Raw genomic sequence first — 17859 nt, 5'->3', positions numbered from 1 at the left:
TTAATTTTGACGTCATGGTTTTCTCTAACATTCACCTAAATCTAAGCACATGAGTGTTTTTGAATTTCTTTTGATATTCATAGAAGCAAGTTCAGAGCTTGTCAGCATGGGTAAGTGCATGGTTTCGCAAACATTCACTGTATTAAGAAGCTTTATTTTGAGATAGATGGAAGTTTTTAGTTTGCCCCGTTTACACGATTTGCTCAAACTAGAAATAAACATATGGGAAAAAAAGAATAAATCTAGTTCGATTAGTTGTTTAGCACCATTACTGCCATAGTTGCACACAAGCAACATTGTTTACCTTCAATACCAACCAATCAATCTAATTTAAACAGCAAATGGTTATAATATTATTCCGTAATCCCAAGAAAAATGTAATCGAGAAAAAACATTTATGTTATGCTTCATTATATCTTTTTGATTTAAATAATTATGCATGGCTCTGCTACCGTAAACACCAGAGACCAGCAGAGCTGGGGAAAGCCTAGTAAAGTAGTGGCAACCCACACACTTAGTTACCTGCACTCAGGATTTTTTCACTTTGTTCTGTATAGTATCGCGATGAATTCAACCAGCCACGTTCACAAGCCTCCGCATCTTCATTTCTTTGCCTACACGAACTCTCAGCTTCCCTCAATCTAAACTCGGGATGTTCTCTTCTGGACACTTGGTTTCAGCTTCCCTAGCTCTCGCTTCAGTCTTTAGGAAGCAACTTGTGTCCAGTTCTCTGGTCGAAACCTGCCGAGCCGCCGCCAGAGGCATCGGCTGCAGTCACGAACACCAGGCGCATTCGGCACGAACGCGGGGAAACACGATCGGCGTCAGCAGCAGCTCTATCAACCCATTACCACATGCCTCACTCCTCCTCTCCACCTCGCATCCACTATGCTGCGCGATGCTATTTTTTTTACTCTGCTTTCACTCTCTCTCTTAGCTCGGCGAAGCTATCGCACAGCTGGTATGGGGTTGCTAGGCAACGCAGCTCTGCGAGGTTTTGCGGCTCGTGGCACAACTTACGGCCGGCTTAAACAGCTCCGTTGTTAAAAATAAAGGCCACACAACAGTGCAGTAAATGAGATGTAATGGCATGTTATGCATGTGATTCACATATGCTGGCATCAGCCCGGTGCAGCTTTCATGCAAGCCACTGCGTCTGTTCTTTGGCAAAATGAACAAGCACTGTTCCTGATCAGCTGGCCAAGTGGCATCCCAAGATGCACAAGACACACCTCCACATTTCACAGGCTTTTAAAGCGTTACAATGACAAATCCAGGACCTCATTAAATTGTGACATGAATAACAATTTGTTGCGGCATTTCTATGTACAAAATAAATTCGGCTCATGCCTTTACTGCTTTCATTCTGGACAAATGGTCACAAGTATGATTGCCAATGTCACAGCATACACTGCATGCTAATTCACATGTCAAGTCAGCAATGTAGGCTGGCTTGAAGCATCCATAATTTTCCTTATGAAAGTAAAAAGAAATGCTGTGTAATCAAGGGTTATCATGGCTTTCTTCATCTAATCCTTCATCCATGCTCCTTAACTTGAAAACCAAATCTACCCTTGGTCCCGACAACATACTTCTGCGTCAATACGCAGAAATGATGTCCCCATTTCTCGTTATCATTTTTCGTGCATCATTATCCATAGCAACCCTTCCCACTGACTGGCGAACTGCCCGTGTAGTGCCAATGACGAAGAAGGGTGACCTAACACTGATAAGCAACTATCGCCCAATATTGCTAATGTCATTGTGCTGTAAGATGATAGAACACATCATAGCTAACTTCATTACTAAATTCTTAAATGATAACTGTGTTCTTTCACCTATGCAGCACGATTTTTTAAAAGGTTTTTCCACTGTCACCTAATTAACATCGGTTATCCATTCTTTTGCGAATATACTAGACAAGTCCGGCCAGGTAGATGTAATATTTTTAGACTTCAGGAAAGCATTTGATCTTGTTGCGCACTCTGAATTGATTGAAATGCTTCGATTAATTAGTCTTCCTTGTTTCATTATTAATTGGGTTTCAGCGTACCTCACGAATCAAAAACAATTTGTAAGTATTGACACTTTTCATCCCCATGAACTCCCAGTTACCTCAGGTGTCCCTCAGGGTAGCGTTCTAGGGCCTTTATTGTTTTTAATATACAGGGTGTCCCAGCTATCACGCAGCACGATTTAAAAAAAGAGGAACGACGTTACGCGAAGCAAACCTAGTGCGTATAGTTTCCAGAGCAGTGGAGTAGCCGCCAGTAAAATTTTTGTTGCTGAGATTTAATTAGCTAATTGTAATTAATTATCTCACTCGAGAAGGACTGCCCTAATTATCGAAGTGTTAATGAGAAAATTGTAGAGCAACATGAAAAACTACCGATACAGCTTTCTGTTTCTCAGTACGTGCTACATAAAAGTGTTTTTTCCGAGCGTGAAAGAAGCCTGCGAATACACGCAAAGTGCCTCGAGTGACCAGTCGCACGGCAATTCTGCATGTATTCGCGGGCTCCTTTCACGCTTGGAAAAACACATTTATGTGGCACATATTGAGCAACAGAAAGCTGTATTGGTAGTTTTTCATGTTGCTCTAAAATTTTCTCATTGACACTTCCAATAATTAGGGCAGTACTTCTCAAGTTAGATAATTAATTACAATTCGCTAATTCAATCTCAGCAACGAAAAATTACTGGCGGCTACTCCCCTGTACTGGAAGCAATATGCACTAGGTTTGCTTCGCGTAACGCCGTTCCTCTTTTTTTAAATCGTGCTGCGTGATAGCTGGGACACCCTGTATTTTAATAACCTTACCAGCGTTATCACTGAACCCGTTCAAATAAAATTATTCGCTGACGACTGTGTGCTGTTTAGTGAAGTAACCCGCCGCGGTGATCAGATAACCCTGAACAATAACCTTCAAAATCTTTTTTTCTTGGTGCAGTCACTGGAATATGGAACTGAATGCTAACAAGGCAGTGTACATGAAAATAACAAAAAATTAAATAGTCTATCTTTTCCTTATGCCCTAAGATCTGAACCACTAACCGAGTTGAGGGAATACAAATATCTTGGCATCAATATAACAAATAGCCTAAACTGGAACACTCGCATTACTAACAAATGTGACACAGCCTTTCGTAAACTTTGTCGTCTACTTTCTAAACTAAAACAAGCTCCAATTGAAACTAAACTTTTAGCCTACACATCACTAATAAGACCAAACCTTGAGTAGGCATGCATTTTATCAGACCCTTACACTAAAACTAACATTGATGCACAAGAAAGAATTCAGTGTAAAGCAATCAGATTTATTTTCTCAAAGTACCGCATGATACATTCCCTGACAGCACTAATAAAACAGCATGGTATCCAAACACTAGAAATGAGAAGAAAAATCCAGCGGTTCAATTTTTTTTTCTTCTTAAAGATAACCTCCTTTCCCTCACTCCAGAGCTTTATGTAATGCCAATAATGGCACGACGAACACGGCATCGATACGCTGACTCTTTAACTCCTTATAATGCCAGAACTAACGTCTTTAAATATTCTTTTTTCCCATGCACCATTACAGATTGGAATAATTTACCTCAGTTGCTACTAACCAGTATTGATTCCATTGACTATCTGAATTATTGATATCATTGCTCTCTTGTGAATTGATTACCCAAGTTGATTTTTGCATTATTGTTGCTTTACTTCGCTTAAACTGTATTGATGATTCATTTCCACATATGTTCTTCACTTTATTTGTTTTGGGAATTCCTTCATTACACGAACAAGTGCTTCTTTTCTGTGCTTTGTACTTGCAGCTGATGGACTGGGTTGGTATTCTGTGCACTGTTAATTTACGTCTGCTAATGTTATTATCTTTTATTATTATTTGTATGCACCTCCTGCTTGAGCCACTTCAAGGCCTTCAGTATTGCATAAATAAATAAATAAATAATGTGATGGCCCTTTGAAGTTAAAGGTACCTCAGCACAGCATGAACATTGGAGGTATCACGCTTGTGTGTCGACAGCATTGCATCAGTTATGATTACTTGGCTCCATGGCCATCGAAATATTTCAACTGTGTAATTATCATCCCAATTTCAAGTGGAATCTTATTTAAATATGTTACATCCCATCATTTTGACCAACAGGACTCTCCACAGGAACCTGTAAAATTATTTGTGCAACTAAAATTCAAGAACAATGTATTGAATCTTATGAATTAGGTAAAGTTCAAATAAGCACATACAAATCTGCACATATTAAAGTGGCCTAGGCATGCAACCTCAAGTTCATAGCTGCACTTTGTAAGACCCTTAAGCAAGTGAAGAAAGCACCCCCAATTACTGAGTGGTATGCTTAGGCCATGAAGTATTTGAGCAAGAGAAGTCAGAGCCAACCGTTGAACAATGGGACTTTTATTCATGATTGCAACAGCAAATTTTCTTTGCCTATAAAGGTTACTCAAAAAATATGCAGCACTCAGTAGCTAAGTTATATACACAGGCTCAACTGACAGCAGGTGACAGCAGCTAATCGCAAGAAAATTTTTATTTATACTTCCTCCAAGGCCTTCTCTTGCTTCTGGGTGACATGTGATTACACAAACGAAAGCATGCTAGCTTGCTGGCACTCAAGGCATTGCCTATGCGATTATTAGAAAAATACTTTGCACTAAGCCACTAAGCTTCCTTCAATATTTGACAACTTCAAGTATGACTGCACCTCACCTAGTATTTCACAGCTTCATTTGAAGTTGTCATATATTAGGCGACAACAGCTACACTAAAAAAAAAATTCATTTTTATCTGTTTTTAAGTCTTGCTTCTGGGTGACATGCAGTCAAACAAATTAAAATCTGTAATCCCCTCCCAAGGTCAAGCTTTACTGGTAACACTGTGCCACAAAGAACACTGAACAAGTAGAAAAGTACACATGGCCTACTTGGCAATCTGCTGGTCCAGTTCCGTGAGGCTTTCACCACCAAGGACCCACATGGCATCGCCTAAGACAAGCGCCTGGTGCATAGCCCGGCCACGCACCCAACCAGTAGCAGGCTGAGCTTCATACACTGGAGCACCCTCAGCAATGCTGCAGTCTTCACCTGTGCAAGGTGAGAATTTGCTCCCCACTAAATATCCACATATACCAAATGTGCAGAACAAGCACGACAGCCTGTACGCCAGGCGTTTCATTGCAAACGCCAAAAGAAAAGTGCTGCTAACTAGGTATTCCATTGGAAACAACTTCACTAAGGAAGGAAAAAAAACTGCCGATTCGTCCTAAGATCTGTCGTTTCTCCTAACTCAATAATTTTGACTGCCACCACCAACTAGCAGCGTGTCAACTGAAATAGCCTCCCTCAGAGTGCTACAGCATGTGGTTCTGGACAAATGGTCACAAGTATGGCTGCCAGTGTAACACATAGTCTTCATATTTATTCATTTATTTATTTGTTTATTTATTTATTCAAATACTCTCAGGGCCACTAGGGTGTAACAGAGAGGAGTGGTTTAGCACTTGAACAATGTAGAAATGGCGGTCTTGAATGCAGACTCGTTGGGATTGCTGACGATGGCGATTCATAGAGGAGAACTTGTCCACTCTAAGCAATCAAGAAAGTAGTTTCGGTACTTGCATATAACTAACTTGCATTTAAAAAATAAATATGTCCCATTTATCCCCTTCTTAGGAAGTACACTCATAATGAAAAATTGGATTTAATTATTAATCCTACATGACAGGTTGATTATAAACAGGCTCAACAGTAATAAGTGTTTGTTCAATTCCTCAATGGCAGCACAAAACATCAACACATTGTCCTCTCAGCAGTAGTAGACATAATAGGAAAAGTTGGAACATCACTCAAGGACCACTGAGACTGCACATTTGAGACCAATACCAAAACATGGCAGAACATCAATAAGAGCCTTGATGCTTTCAATAATGTATATGAATCAAGCTTGAATGGATGTTTTCTGTAAAACAGTAACAAATGACAATGCACAACTTAGGTGACAATAATATGTAATTTCAATCATTGAATTCACACTGGCATCATGAAAACAGATATCTACATACACAAAAACGCAACAGAGGTTGGTCCATACCGACTAAGTACAACAAAAGTTGAAAACTCAATGTCCAGTGAATCACTGTCTGACAGACTTTCTAGTGAAGTAGGATCTCAACTGTGCAAGCAATGACAACACCACAATCAGTGGATACTTGCCAGTCAGGAAGTTGAAATGTCAACCAGTGGGGTCTACAGAAACAAGCTGCAGCAGTGCAAAATCAGGCAGGTAGTACACCTAACCTCATTGGAGCCTAAACAAATGGCCTTTGTTAAGTGTAGAGTAAGGCAGCATGGATTTCTCAAGGAAGCCAGGAAGTGGTCAGCATTGACACAAAGGAAGAGCAATATGACTGTTGGTAGAGTGAAATTGGACACGTAAAAAAAGACACAGAAGAGAGGAGCACCAAGAACAGAAACTTGGAAGAGAGGACATATACGAGGTCTATTTGAAAAGTATCCGACCTTTGGCCAAAGAAAAAAAATTGGCATAACTGGAGCGTAGGAAACCTAATCACCCTCAAAGTAGTCCTCCTTGGGACTCCACACTTCTCCCAGCGGTGCTGCCATTGTTGGAAGCATTCCGAGAAGGCCTTTTTTCATAATGGAGTTTAGCTCAGCTGTCGTTGCAGCCATAATGTCCTCTCTTGTCTAAATCGCGCTCCTTTCAATGGCCTCTTGATTTTGGGAAACAGCCAGAAGTCGCAGGGGGCCATATCAGGAGAGTAAGGAGCCTGTTGAACTACAGGAGTCTGTTTTTTTCGCCAAAAAAGTCTGAATTAAGTGCGAGAAATGTGCAGGAGCCTTGTCATGATGGATGCGCCAATTTCCTGTTGACCACAACTCTGGTCTCTTGCGCCGCACAGCATCACGTAGGCGACGGAGCACATCCCTGTAGTAAGTACTCTTTGGTGATTGTTTGACCCTGTGGTGCCTACTCATGGTGTACTGCAGCGCGGGAGTCAAAGAAAGCAGTCAGCATCACTTTGATGTTGCTGCGCACTTGGTGGGCCTTCTTTGGTCTTAGTGACGTGGAATGCTTCCAATGTGACGACTGGGATTTGGTTTCCGGCCATACCCGTACACCCAAGACTCGTCACCAGTGATTACGGTGTTCATGAAGTCGGGGTCACTGCTTGTGGAATCCAGCGTCTCCTGTGAGACTTCAACACGAAGTTGCTTTTGCTCCACCGTGAGCAGCTTCGGCACGAATTTCGCCGCAACTCTCTTCATGGCCAAATCTTCGGTCATAATGTAATGTGCAGAAAAAGTGCTAATGCCCACCTCTTCCGCAATTTCTCAGATAGTCACACGACGGTCCCGCATCACCACAGCGTTCACTTCAGCAATGACCTAGTCATTTCGGCATGTTGATGGCCGACCGGAGCGTGGCTCGCTCTCCACCGATGTACAGCCGTCTTTAAACCGGTTGTACCACTCCTTAATCTGTGCGTTGCTCATAGCATCGTCACCGAAAGCTATCTGAATCTTCCGAATGGCTTCCACTTGGCTGTCGCCCAGTTTCTGGCAAAATTTGATGCAGTAGCGCTCCTCCAGTCGCTCTGTAGTTTTCCTTGCAATAAAAAAAACGATGAGAGCACAGCGCACTACCTCACTTGAACGCTGCGTCCCAGCGACTGACGCTATCGGCAGGCGGGAAACAATTTGCGCATGCACACGAAGGTTCAAAGTCGGCTGATGCTAGCGCGCGTTTCATATCCATCAGGTGTTCGCAAAAAAAAAAATAATAATAAGGTCGGGTACTTTTCTAACAGACCTCATACATAATGACATTCTACAAACCAATTTCTCACCTTTAAAAAATGGGTCACAGATACAACGCCCCTCCTCCTTGTCACAGGAACCATTGTTACAATCTTGGGGACACACTTGGGTGCCACAGTCACTTCCTGTCCAGCCTTGCGAGCACTGGCACACACCATCCACACAATCACCATGGGAGGAACAGTTGTGTGAGCACCCATTGACGCTGCACAAGAAAAATGCACCATACGGACACACAATGTAGTCATAAATAAGCCTTCTCTATGTCCCGGCCATTAACATGTGTGTCAGTTTGCAGTTTTTGCAGTTGCAGCTGTATGCCATACCTGATGCTAACCCATCTCCTTTCTTGGGACAGGACATAAACTGGCTTGCACTATAAGCACAGTTACTCGCTTGCACCATGAATAGACCTCTGTGCTAAGTCATCTTTTTACAACAAACCAGTGTAGATAGACTTCCAAAAGAGTAATCTACCAGTCTAGCCCACTCTAGCATTTGCTTCCAGAGTTCCTTTCAGAACATACTACTAACCATACATTCACACAATAACTTGTCAATCACTCTTAACTCTAAATTTTACTACTAGTCAATTGTAAAGCTTTGAGAAAGTGTCAGTACATTAAAATACACTGGAGAAACAAAAAGCTAATAAAAAGATTTATAAAGCAGAGAAATTGTCCACATGCCAAAGAGTTCAGGAGCCATGTTATGGCAACATATCGATTGATTAGGGCACATGTCATGAAGCTATACCATAGGCTATGAAGTATGCCACAGTGGATGATGTTTTGACCACCTTGAATTTGTTAATGTGCACCTCAATTTAAGCACAAAGGCATTTCTACTTCCAATCATAATGTATCCACTGTAGCCAGTGATTGAGCTCACAATCTCATGCTCAGCAGCATTAGAACACCACAGCCACCACGGTGGGCATTAAGGCAACACAGAAATAGTGACAATTCACAGTAGTGTCAAGTTCTGCCAGCTGTCCGCACTCATGCTACACTTTTATTTGAATGTTATGCATCATACACACAACAAACTGGTAAAGTTGGGAACTCTGGAATCATTCTGCACTCAACACCTACTGATAATACAATGCAAACAAAATTCCACGACATACCTGTAGGTTAAGTTAAATCCGCTCATATTATATACAGCGTCACTGTAAAAATGAACAAAGGCACTCCCAGAATGAGTGACGATTTCTGGAAGCTTTGTAGAGCTTCCTTTTGACAAGAGGAGGCCACTGAAAACAAAAGAACAGAAAAATTGCAGGCCATTTGCTATCACAAAAATTCCAACTTCATATAGGATAAAAGATGTGAAATATGTGCTGTGTTACAAATGCATGTACATTCCAGTTGAGTCTTGTGAACATCTTCCCCACACACAAGAGCTTAAAGCAGTGATTTCGAGCACCAAGGCTACTAAAAAAGTTCACTTTTCCTAGAGCTTTTTCTAGAGTCTCTAAATGACAGTGCCATACTCATGGTTTAAAGCACTGAAAGTGGACCTAGTATTTTTCTTTCATCACCATTGTGCTCCCTCACACGATGACTCAAGAAAGCTAGAATCTTCCAAAGACAAGGATTGTTTCAGTCTTCCACTTCCAGAAGTCATGTTTGGCTGTCAGCAAAATGCAAGTAATTCACAGCAACATGAGCCTTTTCATTTACATAAATGTTTGGAGAAAACAACTGTCTCCAAAAGTGGAATTTGGAAAAGGTTCAATAGCGGGGCTGGTTGCCAGAAGCATCCTCGCAGGATCGGAACACACAATGTAACTGTAATATCCTGCTTGCTGTCTGTCTTGCTCTTGGCTTCAGCTATTCCAAAATTTCAAGTAGGCTTTTCTCTAGAATTCTTCATGCAGACAACCCTTTGCATCAACTACAATTAGTAGTGCGAGGCTGTCTGTCATCCACAAAGCACTTAAACCTAGTAACTGGACTCATATCCATCACTATGCTCAACACCAATGTCCGTGCTTCTTCTGAAAGGAAATTGCAATCTACAGGATCCATGTCTTTGTTACAATATCTGAAGAAAAGCAGGATTGTTTGGTGCCACAGTGTAGGCTCTAAGGTTCTTGCAGCATGCGCATGAAGTCAGCATGCCCAGGCTGCAAAGAAATTTTTTTTGCGGCACCACTGGTCTTTGTCAGGGTTGGTATTTGCCCGTAGTTGGCATGCGCGTAATGAATTATAGACAAGGTGTTGTTTCGACACAAAAAGTATAATAAAAAACAGGGACACGGACACAACATATATACAAAAACTGCGACATAAGTGCAAAGGGACCCAAAAGTAACTAAAACACATTAGTCTCATAGGTTGCGCCAGGGCAAAGGCCGGGAACTTGCTGTGCTGGTGGTTTCCTTTGGGGTACAGCTGTCACTGGCCTGGAAAAGAAATGTCTGACGAGGAAACGAGCAGAAGGATGGCGACAGGCTTGGAAGATGGCGACAGGCTTGGAAGACAGCAACAGGCTTGATAGAGGAGTAGGTGTGGTTCTGCTCTGACGTCATGCCGCTGGCAACAACCTGAGGCACTTACTGTCCTGTAGACGAGCACTCAGTCTAGAATAGGAAGGTCTATAGAACCTTGCGCATAGCTGCAGGTTCGGCTGTCCCTGTGGGCCTGGCCATGCCCACCCGGTTCAGAGCTGTTTGATCAAGCTGACTCGACTGCTGTTTGCTCGAGCTCTCACAAGCGACCTTGTTCTTTTTTTCTTGTGCTGCACAAATCTTTTCAACTTCAGCTTTGTAGTCATCTTGTGCTCAACTGCTTCACTGTCTGCTACCAGCTTTTCTTCACATTCTGCCATATACTTTATCACAGTCTACAAATTCTTGCTCCTGAGTGTGCATAAGTGGTTCATGGTAACATGCAAGGCCAAGCAATGTTTACGGTGTTTACCAGGCAGCTCATGACATCATGGCACTCTCGAGATCCTTCAAGATTAAAACCCAAGTTTAGGACCATAATTGTCATTTTAATTATTTGTTGCATGCTGTAAGAAACAAGGTTCTATGCCATGATTACTCGGTCAAAGGCTACCAATCACAGCAGAAAAAAATAAAATTTTGTGTTAGTACTCCTTCGAGGGGTTGAGAATCTTAGTTAGCAACCAAGCAGCAAATGTCCAGTGTTCCTGTAACACTGGACTGATGCTGCTATAGGTATTAACCACATTTTGAATCCTGTAGCCACCTGGTGCTTACAGCAACCACAAAGCACTGCAACAAAACAAGGTTTAAAATTGCAACTTAACTATGCTCAACACCCCCCCTCCCACCCTAAAGTGCCTTCCGACTAAACAAAACTCCACCCCTGTACAAGCATAAAGGTTGCAAAACATCATATAGAGACTTTAAGATTCCTATGCGTTTAAGTATGTCACAAAGACAAAACATTTCATGCCCACAAGCATCAGTGTCCTGTAAGACAGGACGATGATGCTTGTGGGCATGAAATGACAAAATGACAAACGACAGGACAGAAGCTGTCCAGAGCATCATAGAGCCACCATCAAGGCGGTGAAGGAAGCATTCAAAGTGACGATTATAACAAGCTTGAATAAAGGAAATTATGCTTTAAATTGAGCCTGCATGTTTTACAAGTTGGTAAAACTTACCGAACGCCAGACAATAGGCAAAAGTACTTCCTCTGATTACACTTTGTTAATGTACTTTCCGTGAATAAATTCCCTAAAAATATTTTCAATTGCATTCACATGGGGGCACCTGTTTTCTGAATTAGGCAAAATGCATGACCTGGGAACCAATAAAAAGTGTACAAGTTCCAATAGTTCTGCAGCCTTCAAAGGCTACAAAAACAGCTGAAAATGCAAGGCAGTATGACTGATTTTGTACAGCAGTCATACCACAGCAATTAATGTCCAAACTGAGCAGAAATTGAGTCACTTCGTTCTGTTTTGATTTTTTCCATGACAAACCCGTGTATAATGAATAATTACCAAAAGTTATTAAATGCAAATTTAACTATATTGAACTACTAGATAGGTCTATCAAATATTTACACATGGTGTAGTTCCTTAAATGCAGGTTCGACAGTGTGTTAAATGTAAGAAAAACAATTATGGGGCTTTACATGTCAAAACCAAGAAATGATTATGTGGCATGCCACAGTGGGGGACTCCAGATTAATTTTCCCCACTTAGAGTTCTTTAACGTGCACTCAATTTAAATGTATAAGGCAAGCTATGAATGATGACGTGAATGATGCTCACCATAAAAAAACATCAGACACAGCAAGAAATAATGAACACCATAGTGGATAAAAGACATTTCAAAGATCATTCCAGGTTGTTCACATATCATTTCAACCCACAATAGATGAACAGAAAGGAGCAGGTAAAAAGGTTTCACCAAACACTTAATATGGCTGAACTAATATAAACAAAATGAATAATAAATAAATAAATAAATAAATAAATAAATAATAAATAAATAAAAAAGATTAATAGTTACATCTGACCATGTTTCAAACACACAACTAACCAAGACAGAAGCTCACACAAAGATGAAGGCTTACAGTGATTAACAGCGGTGAAAAAAGGAATGTTGCAGAAGCGAACATTTTAATGACAGGACTTGTCTTCGTCAGGGCAACGGCTTGCCCTGATGAACCAGGAGCACTAGTGAACAACTAAACCAGAAGTACTAGTGAACAACACAACAAAGTCAATTTTCTCGCATAACTTATGATACCCACCTTGTGATACCCATACAGACTAATTTCCCCACACGTTGCTATGGGCCATTTTGGCATTGTGACCATGCATGCAAGCAAAAGTAAATCCCAATAAAAACTATCTGTAGTTAATATTACACTGCTATTTAGTAAGACTGTGTCATGTGTAGCTCTCTGTGTGCAGCCAGCCAGCCAGCCAGCCAGCCAGCCAGCCAGCCAGCCTCTGTGCACATTTTTAATTTTCCATCTGCTTGCATATTGATGATGACTATCTATGGAAGTTCACTGCTAACTATGCAAGTACCAAATCTAAGTGATTCTTACCGTCAGTGCTGCAGATCCAACTCTGGCTTAGCTCCAGAGAGCCCCCAACACAGGAAACGTGGCTAGCAAGTGACATCTGGTCAGCCAGAGTACCCTAGCACACTACATTCTCATGGCAATACTGCCATAATCCAGTCCATGGCTACCCCAATCTCAGAATATTAAAGAAACTGCTACAACGGTTGGTTTCCAAACAAATTAAACTTTACATTTTAGCAAAGTCATTCATGCACATTAGTCATCTAGAAATCAAGTAGGCATCATTCCCCTCCCTTATTTTATGAATTGAAAGTGCAACGTATCTAAAATGATACAGCAAATACATTTTAAAAAATACAGCCAGGAATGGCCACTGAATGGTACACATTGTGTAAATGACTACCACTGGCATTCTGTGTCCATAAACATACTGTCTAATTATTAATCTACCCACATAGAAATGACAATCCATTTACATGCACCACATAAGTAGTCCTGCACTAAAACACACATCACCAAAGTTTGAGATAAATTAACGCAGTGTCTTTTTCTTTTATTGTACGCTTCTTTTTCATGTACTTTCTCACGACTGAACAAGGGTGGCTGTAACTACAGCCCTACTGATTAAGGAATCACTCAGTGCAAGGAAAGTAAGTGGGTTTTTGATGAACAGGGAGACGGCACTTCACTGCAAGAACTTGATGCTTCATACAGAAGATGCACCAGGTTTTAAAATGGAACAGGTGATGATTGCTGCTTGCCTGTATGCTGCCACCATGGGAGCAAACATGGAGTCGCCGTCATACACATACAGATGGTCCCAGCCACACTCAGTCTCAAAATGTGTAAACTCAAACCTAATAGTGGCATTATGGATGCCGCTTTCAATGAGCCATGTACACTTCATATCCTTGCTGTAGTTTCCTATCCCATTGGTAATTACACCATTTGGCTCTGTCAATCTGAAAGACAAAGAAAGAATTATTTTGATCTGATGCTCCTTCAGCAGTCAAAACAACACAGAAAAGCATGATTGAATCTTAACTTCTGAAGACAGATTACAGTAACACTAAGTCATTAGATCTTGATCTGTACAATGCACACCTATGATTTAGAAAATAACCACTCCTAAAAGACACAAATAAATTAATAGGATACACTACATGTGCAAAACAAAAGGTGAAACTGTGGCTCCTGCAACAGCAGGACATTTTGAGAACCTTGCTCCACAACGAAGCAACAGCCACCTCTAACATAATTTCATTGTGTTTCTGTTGCTGTGTCACCCCATGTGAGTTCCCGCTATCAACTTGCTTGAGGATTTTTTTTAAAGACACACCAGTATCTGCCCTCCACTGCCTATTTCCTGTATAGGTTTGTTGAGAATCCTATAATTTTGTTTCGCATTTCTCTCCTGCTACCCCTCTGTCATTTTACTTTTGCCAGCTAATTTTCTTGCCAATTCCTAGCAAGATATTCCTTCTGATTTCCTGCTTTTGTGGATATCCTTGGCTTGGCACATGTAGCCAACACAAAAGTCAAGAATTTACAAACATTTTTATAATTATTCTACTTTATCTGCTTCGCATGATTTCTTACACTCTCCCATGGAGCACATTGCTGTTTGCAAAATAAGCCGTCACTTTGAGAGTACTTGTTTTGTCTTTTTATCATGCTGTTGTTACATCAGCCCTCTCTTCAAGAGATGTCTTCACATGTGCCCCTGGAACTAGAAGCGGGTTTCCCAAGCATTATAGGCATCAAATTTCTCCAGGAGCGGCAAATATTGCAAAAGTAAGATTATTTAAAGCTGGATGTGTGCGCAATGTAAAAGATGCTGTATCTCACATTGGAAGCAATGTGACTGCACTATGTTTCCCCCTCATCATGCACAAATGCTTCATCCAACACCATCAAGCTGACATAAGAACTTATTATAATCAGCACATCTACACCAATTAATTTTGTTTATTGTGTTCAAGCCATCTTAATGCACTGCTAGTGCAACTAGTGACTTCCAATCAGGCAATGCCATTAAATGCAAACATGAAACAGTGGTAGCTGTACACCAGCAGCTGCAGTCTGATAGCGGGTCTAAGACAAGCCAATCAATGGCACAATGGTTGTGTGTGACAATGGGGGAAAAAAAGGAGTACCCAAGTTGTTAAAAAAAAGAGGCAATCACAAAGCAATTTGTTAAATTTGTTGATGCATGGTTTGTACTATTTACTCTCAATAATAGCATCTTGCTTTTGACTACTCGAATATGTTGTGTCCAGACCAGTGTAAATGTCCACCTAGTGGACATGATCATTTCGTCAGCTGCTGAAGTTTTGATTGGCTGGGGTACGTGTGAGAAGGATACAGGTGCCCCCAGCCAATCAGCACTTTAGCAGCAGACGAAATGGATATGTCCACTAGGTGGACACTTACAGAATACCCCCAGGTCTCTTGAAGCAGTAGTAACAAGCATACAACGATGTTTGCAACATGAAAGCATAAAAGAACACAAAAATGCCACTCCTGCATAGCAGCTGCTCGCTGCATTGGAATGGACTTCCCACTCAATGACAGACAGGCACACCTCTGCTAGAGATGCTTTTGCCAGTGCAGGAATTGAAGTGCAGGGTGCCTATAACAACCTCCCTTACCATCTTTACAAAATAAAAAGCACTGGAGGCAGCAATAACAATGCAGCACAGTAAATGCAGCCAAAAGCTGTTCAAATTATTCTTGCACATTAAAGTGACAGCATTCTCTTGCAGCATATAATTTTTACCAAGAAAATTACAACAGGCCCCAACACTGGTTTCTTCACTCCTGCCTTAAAAACTAAATGTGGTGCCTCTTTCCGAAAAATTCAGTAATGATCCAAGGATAAAACTCTGCAAATGCATGGGAGTGCGTGCTACAGGATCCGCTGCCGCATTCCATCCGACACGCTTGGGGCGATGACAGCCAGAAAAAAAAAAAAGAAAAAAAAAAACACACTGATGCAGCTGTACACACTGCGGCTACATAATGGCAAAAACAGGTGAACCACCACAACTGCACCACATAAAAGAACAACATAAAAATTTTAATTCTTGTACATGCAGTGAAAAATGTTACACCATTATAAAGAAGGCTAATAATGATGGTTAACAAGTGTTTACAAACATCCCAGAATTGTTAGTTACACCACAGAGCTTCCAAAGGCATTGCACCACTTAACCGAGGAAGTGTTGTGCTGTGTCTGGTTTAGATTCCTGTGGCTGATAATGAGGCTTCAGTTAGCTAGAGTTTACCAGCACAGAAGCAATGCAATTAAGCTCGATAGAAACAACCATAGAAGCCAACATATTTCGCTCAGCAATAAACGTGCAAGACGGCTCACAATTGGCAAGAAACGTACTGAGCTAATTTGCAAATGAAAACAGTGCCTACAAAGGAAGGGATCGGGTCGCGCCCGTTCGCTGCAGGCCTACGACCACAGAAACAAAAACGTCATCTGTTCTCACTTCAGTAAATGCGGGTTCTGTTTATCGCATTACTGCTCCAGAGATTGTGATTTCAATTGTAAACATTTTGTTTGGAGAGCTCAACATTTAGCATGACGGATGCTCACAAGAGCAGATCCGTTTTAGCATCACTCGCAGCATCCGACCGCCACCTGTTACTCGGCTCCACTGCAGTATCGGGGCTGCCAGTGGACACAAAGCTCCGACCTGCACGTGAGCCACTCAGTGCAGATCGCAGATTTGGGATTGCAATCAGCAGTATGTCGCGGGCGAAACTGTGCGCTGCCAGAAGACACATCAGAAACGGCTGTACTAGGTTAAGTTCTAGCTGTCTCACCAGCTCTCCACACCCCGTTTTGGCTAAGAGGGCGCTCTTGTTTAACACTTAACTCGAAACTTGCACTGGCTTTGTCAACGCCACGCGTGCGAGCATTAAAATGCAATGCTTGGGATGCGACGTGAAAACACCAGAAAAGAGGGCATCGACCAAGACCACCGCGAAGGCATGGCGCACGGACGACGCTTCGCACAGCACCCGGCGGTTTCCTCGTGACGGATCACCGCTTGACAGCAGCACTGCGCAAATGAACGAGTAGAAATATCGTTTTACCTCACTCGACCACCACACCGTTGACACCCAGGACCCTGCCAGCCAGGGTAACATAAACAACGTCCGTCCCCCGTGCAGTTCCCGTGCCAGCACTCAGTATCACCGCATAACGTCCTTTGGGCGTCGGAAAGCTGCCATGCGCACAGTAAAAGCACGAAGAGTATCATCAGCCAGCATCGTGGATCGAACAGATGTAGCCGTTTTCTTCTAGACTTCTTTCTAACCATACAAAAGCAGATAACAAATTCCATCATCGGAGTGCCATGTCCTCGGATATTTGGGCGGACGTCGGAAAGCACCGCCAGGGTCGCCGTTGTCGTCTGCATCAGTAGGCGTAGGGGGCGTAGTTTCGGGAGCTCAAAAATTATGATTTTGCTAATTTCCCTGTGAGTTATTTGACATTGAACGGTTAAAACTTATACGGAACTGAATATGTGCGCTGATAGCTGCTTGATACAAAATGCAATGACATAATTTCTAGGGTGGCGCCATTTTTAAAGGGAGCAGCAGCTGATGGTGCAAGTGTGCTACAAAGCGTTAACGTTTTCGGGAGCAAATATCTTTAAGAGAATTCTCATTGCAGTTAGCATCAGCACAATATTCATAATGCTAATAACTGCAGAGGCACTGCAAGGGCAAATATCTCATGATTCATGGCGCAGAAAAAGGTCGATTCTATTTTTTCTTTTCTTTCTTTTTTTTTTTTTTTTAATAAGTAATTACTGATGTACAGCATAGATTATCGGTGCAGGCCGAGGAGATGTGCATAGAAGTACTCCAAAATGGTAGGAGGGAGGTGATTGAAGGGTGGGGGGCATGAGAAAATGTTGGAGGCCGGCGGGCCACCGCTTGTATGCACTG

General features: G+C 41.9%; 1 protein-coding gene across 1 annotated transcript in view; it reads right to left on the bottom strand.

Annotated features, from left to right (window-relative positions):
• LOC119457758 (attractin-like protein 1) overlaps positions 1-17277 on the bottom strand; it is an 87158-nt gene extending 69881 nt beyond the window's left edge. The window contains exons 1-5 of the mRNA XM_037719433.2: positions 16999-17277; positions 13650-13850; positions 8991-9116; positions 7891-8066; positions 4948-5107 (exon numbers count right to left, since the gene is read on the bottom strand). Of these exons, the coding sequence (XP_037575361.1) occupies positions 4948-5107; positions 7891-8066; positions 8991-9116; positions 13650-13850; positions 16999-17252 (917 nt within the window). The 5' untranslated portion in view covers positions 17253-17277. The remainder of the gene's footprint in view (positions 1-4947; positions 5108-7890; positions 8067-8990; positions 9117-13649; positions 13851-16998) is intronic.
• Positions 17278-17859: the final 582 nt, after the last annotated feature.

The sequence above is a fragment of the Dermacentor silvarum genome, chromosome 1 (assembly GCF_013339745.2).
Source record: "Dermacentor silvarum isolate Dsil-2018 chromosome 1, BIME_Dsil_1.4, whole genome shotgun sequence".
In the NCBI taxonomy this organism is placed as follows: Eukaryota; Metazoa; Arthropoda; class Arachnida; order Ixodida; family Ixodidae; genus Dermacentor; species Dermacentor silvarum.
The sequence above is the reverse complement of the archived record's forward strand: the minus strand, read 5'-3'. Positions and strand labels throughout refer to the sequence as shown.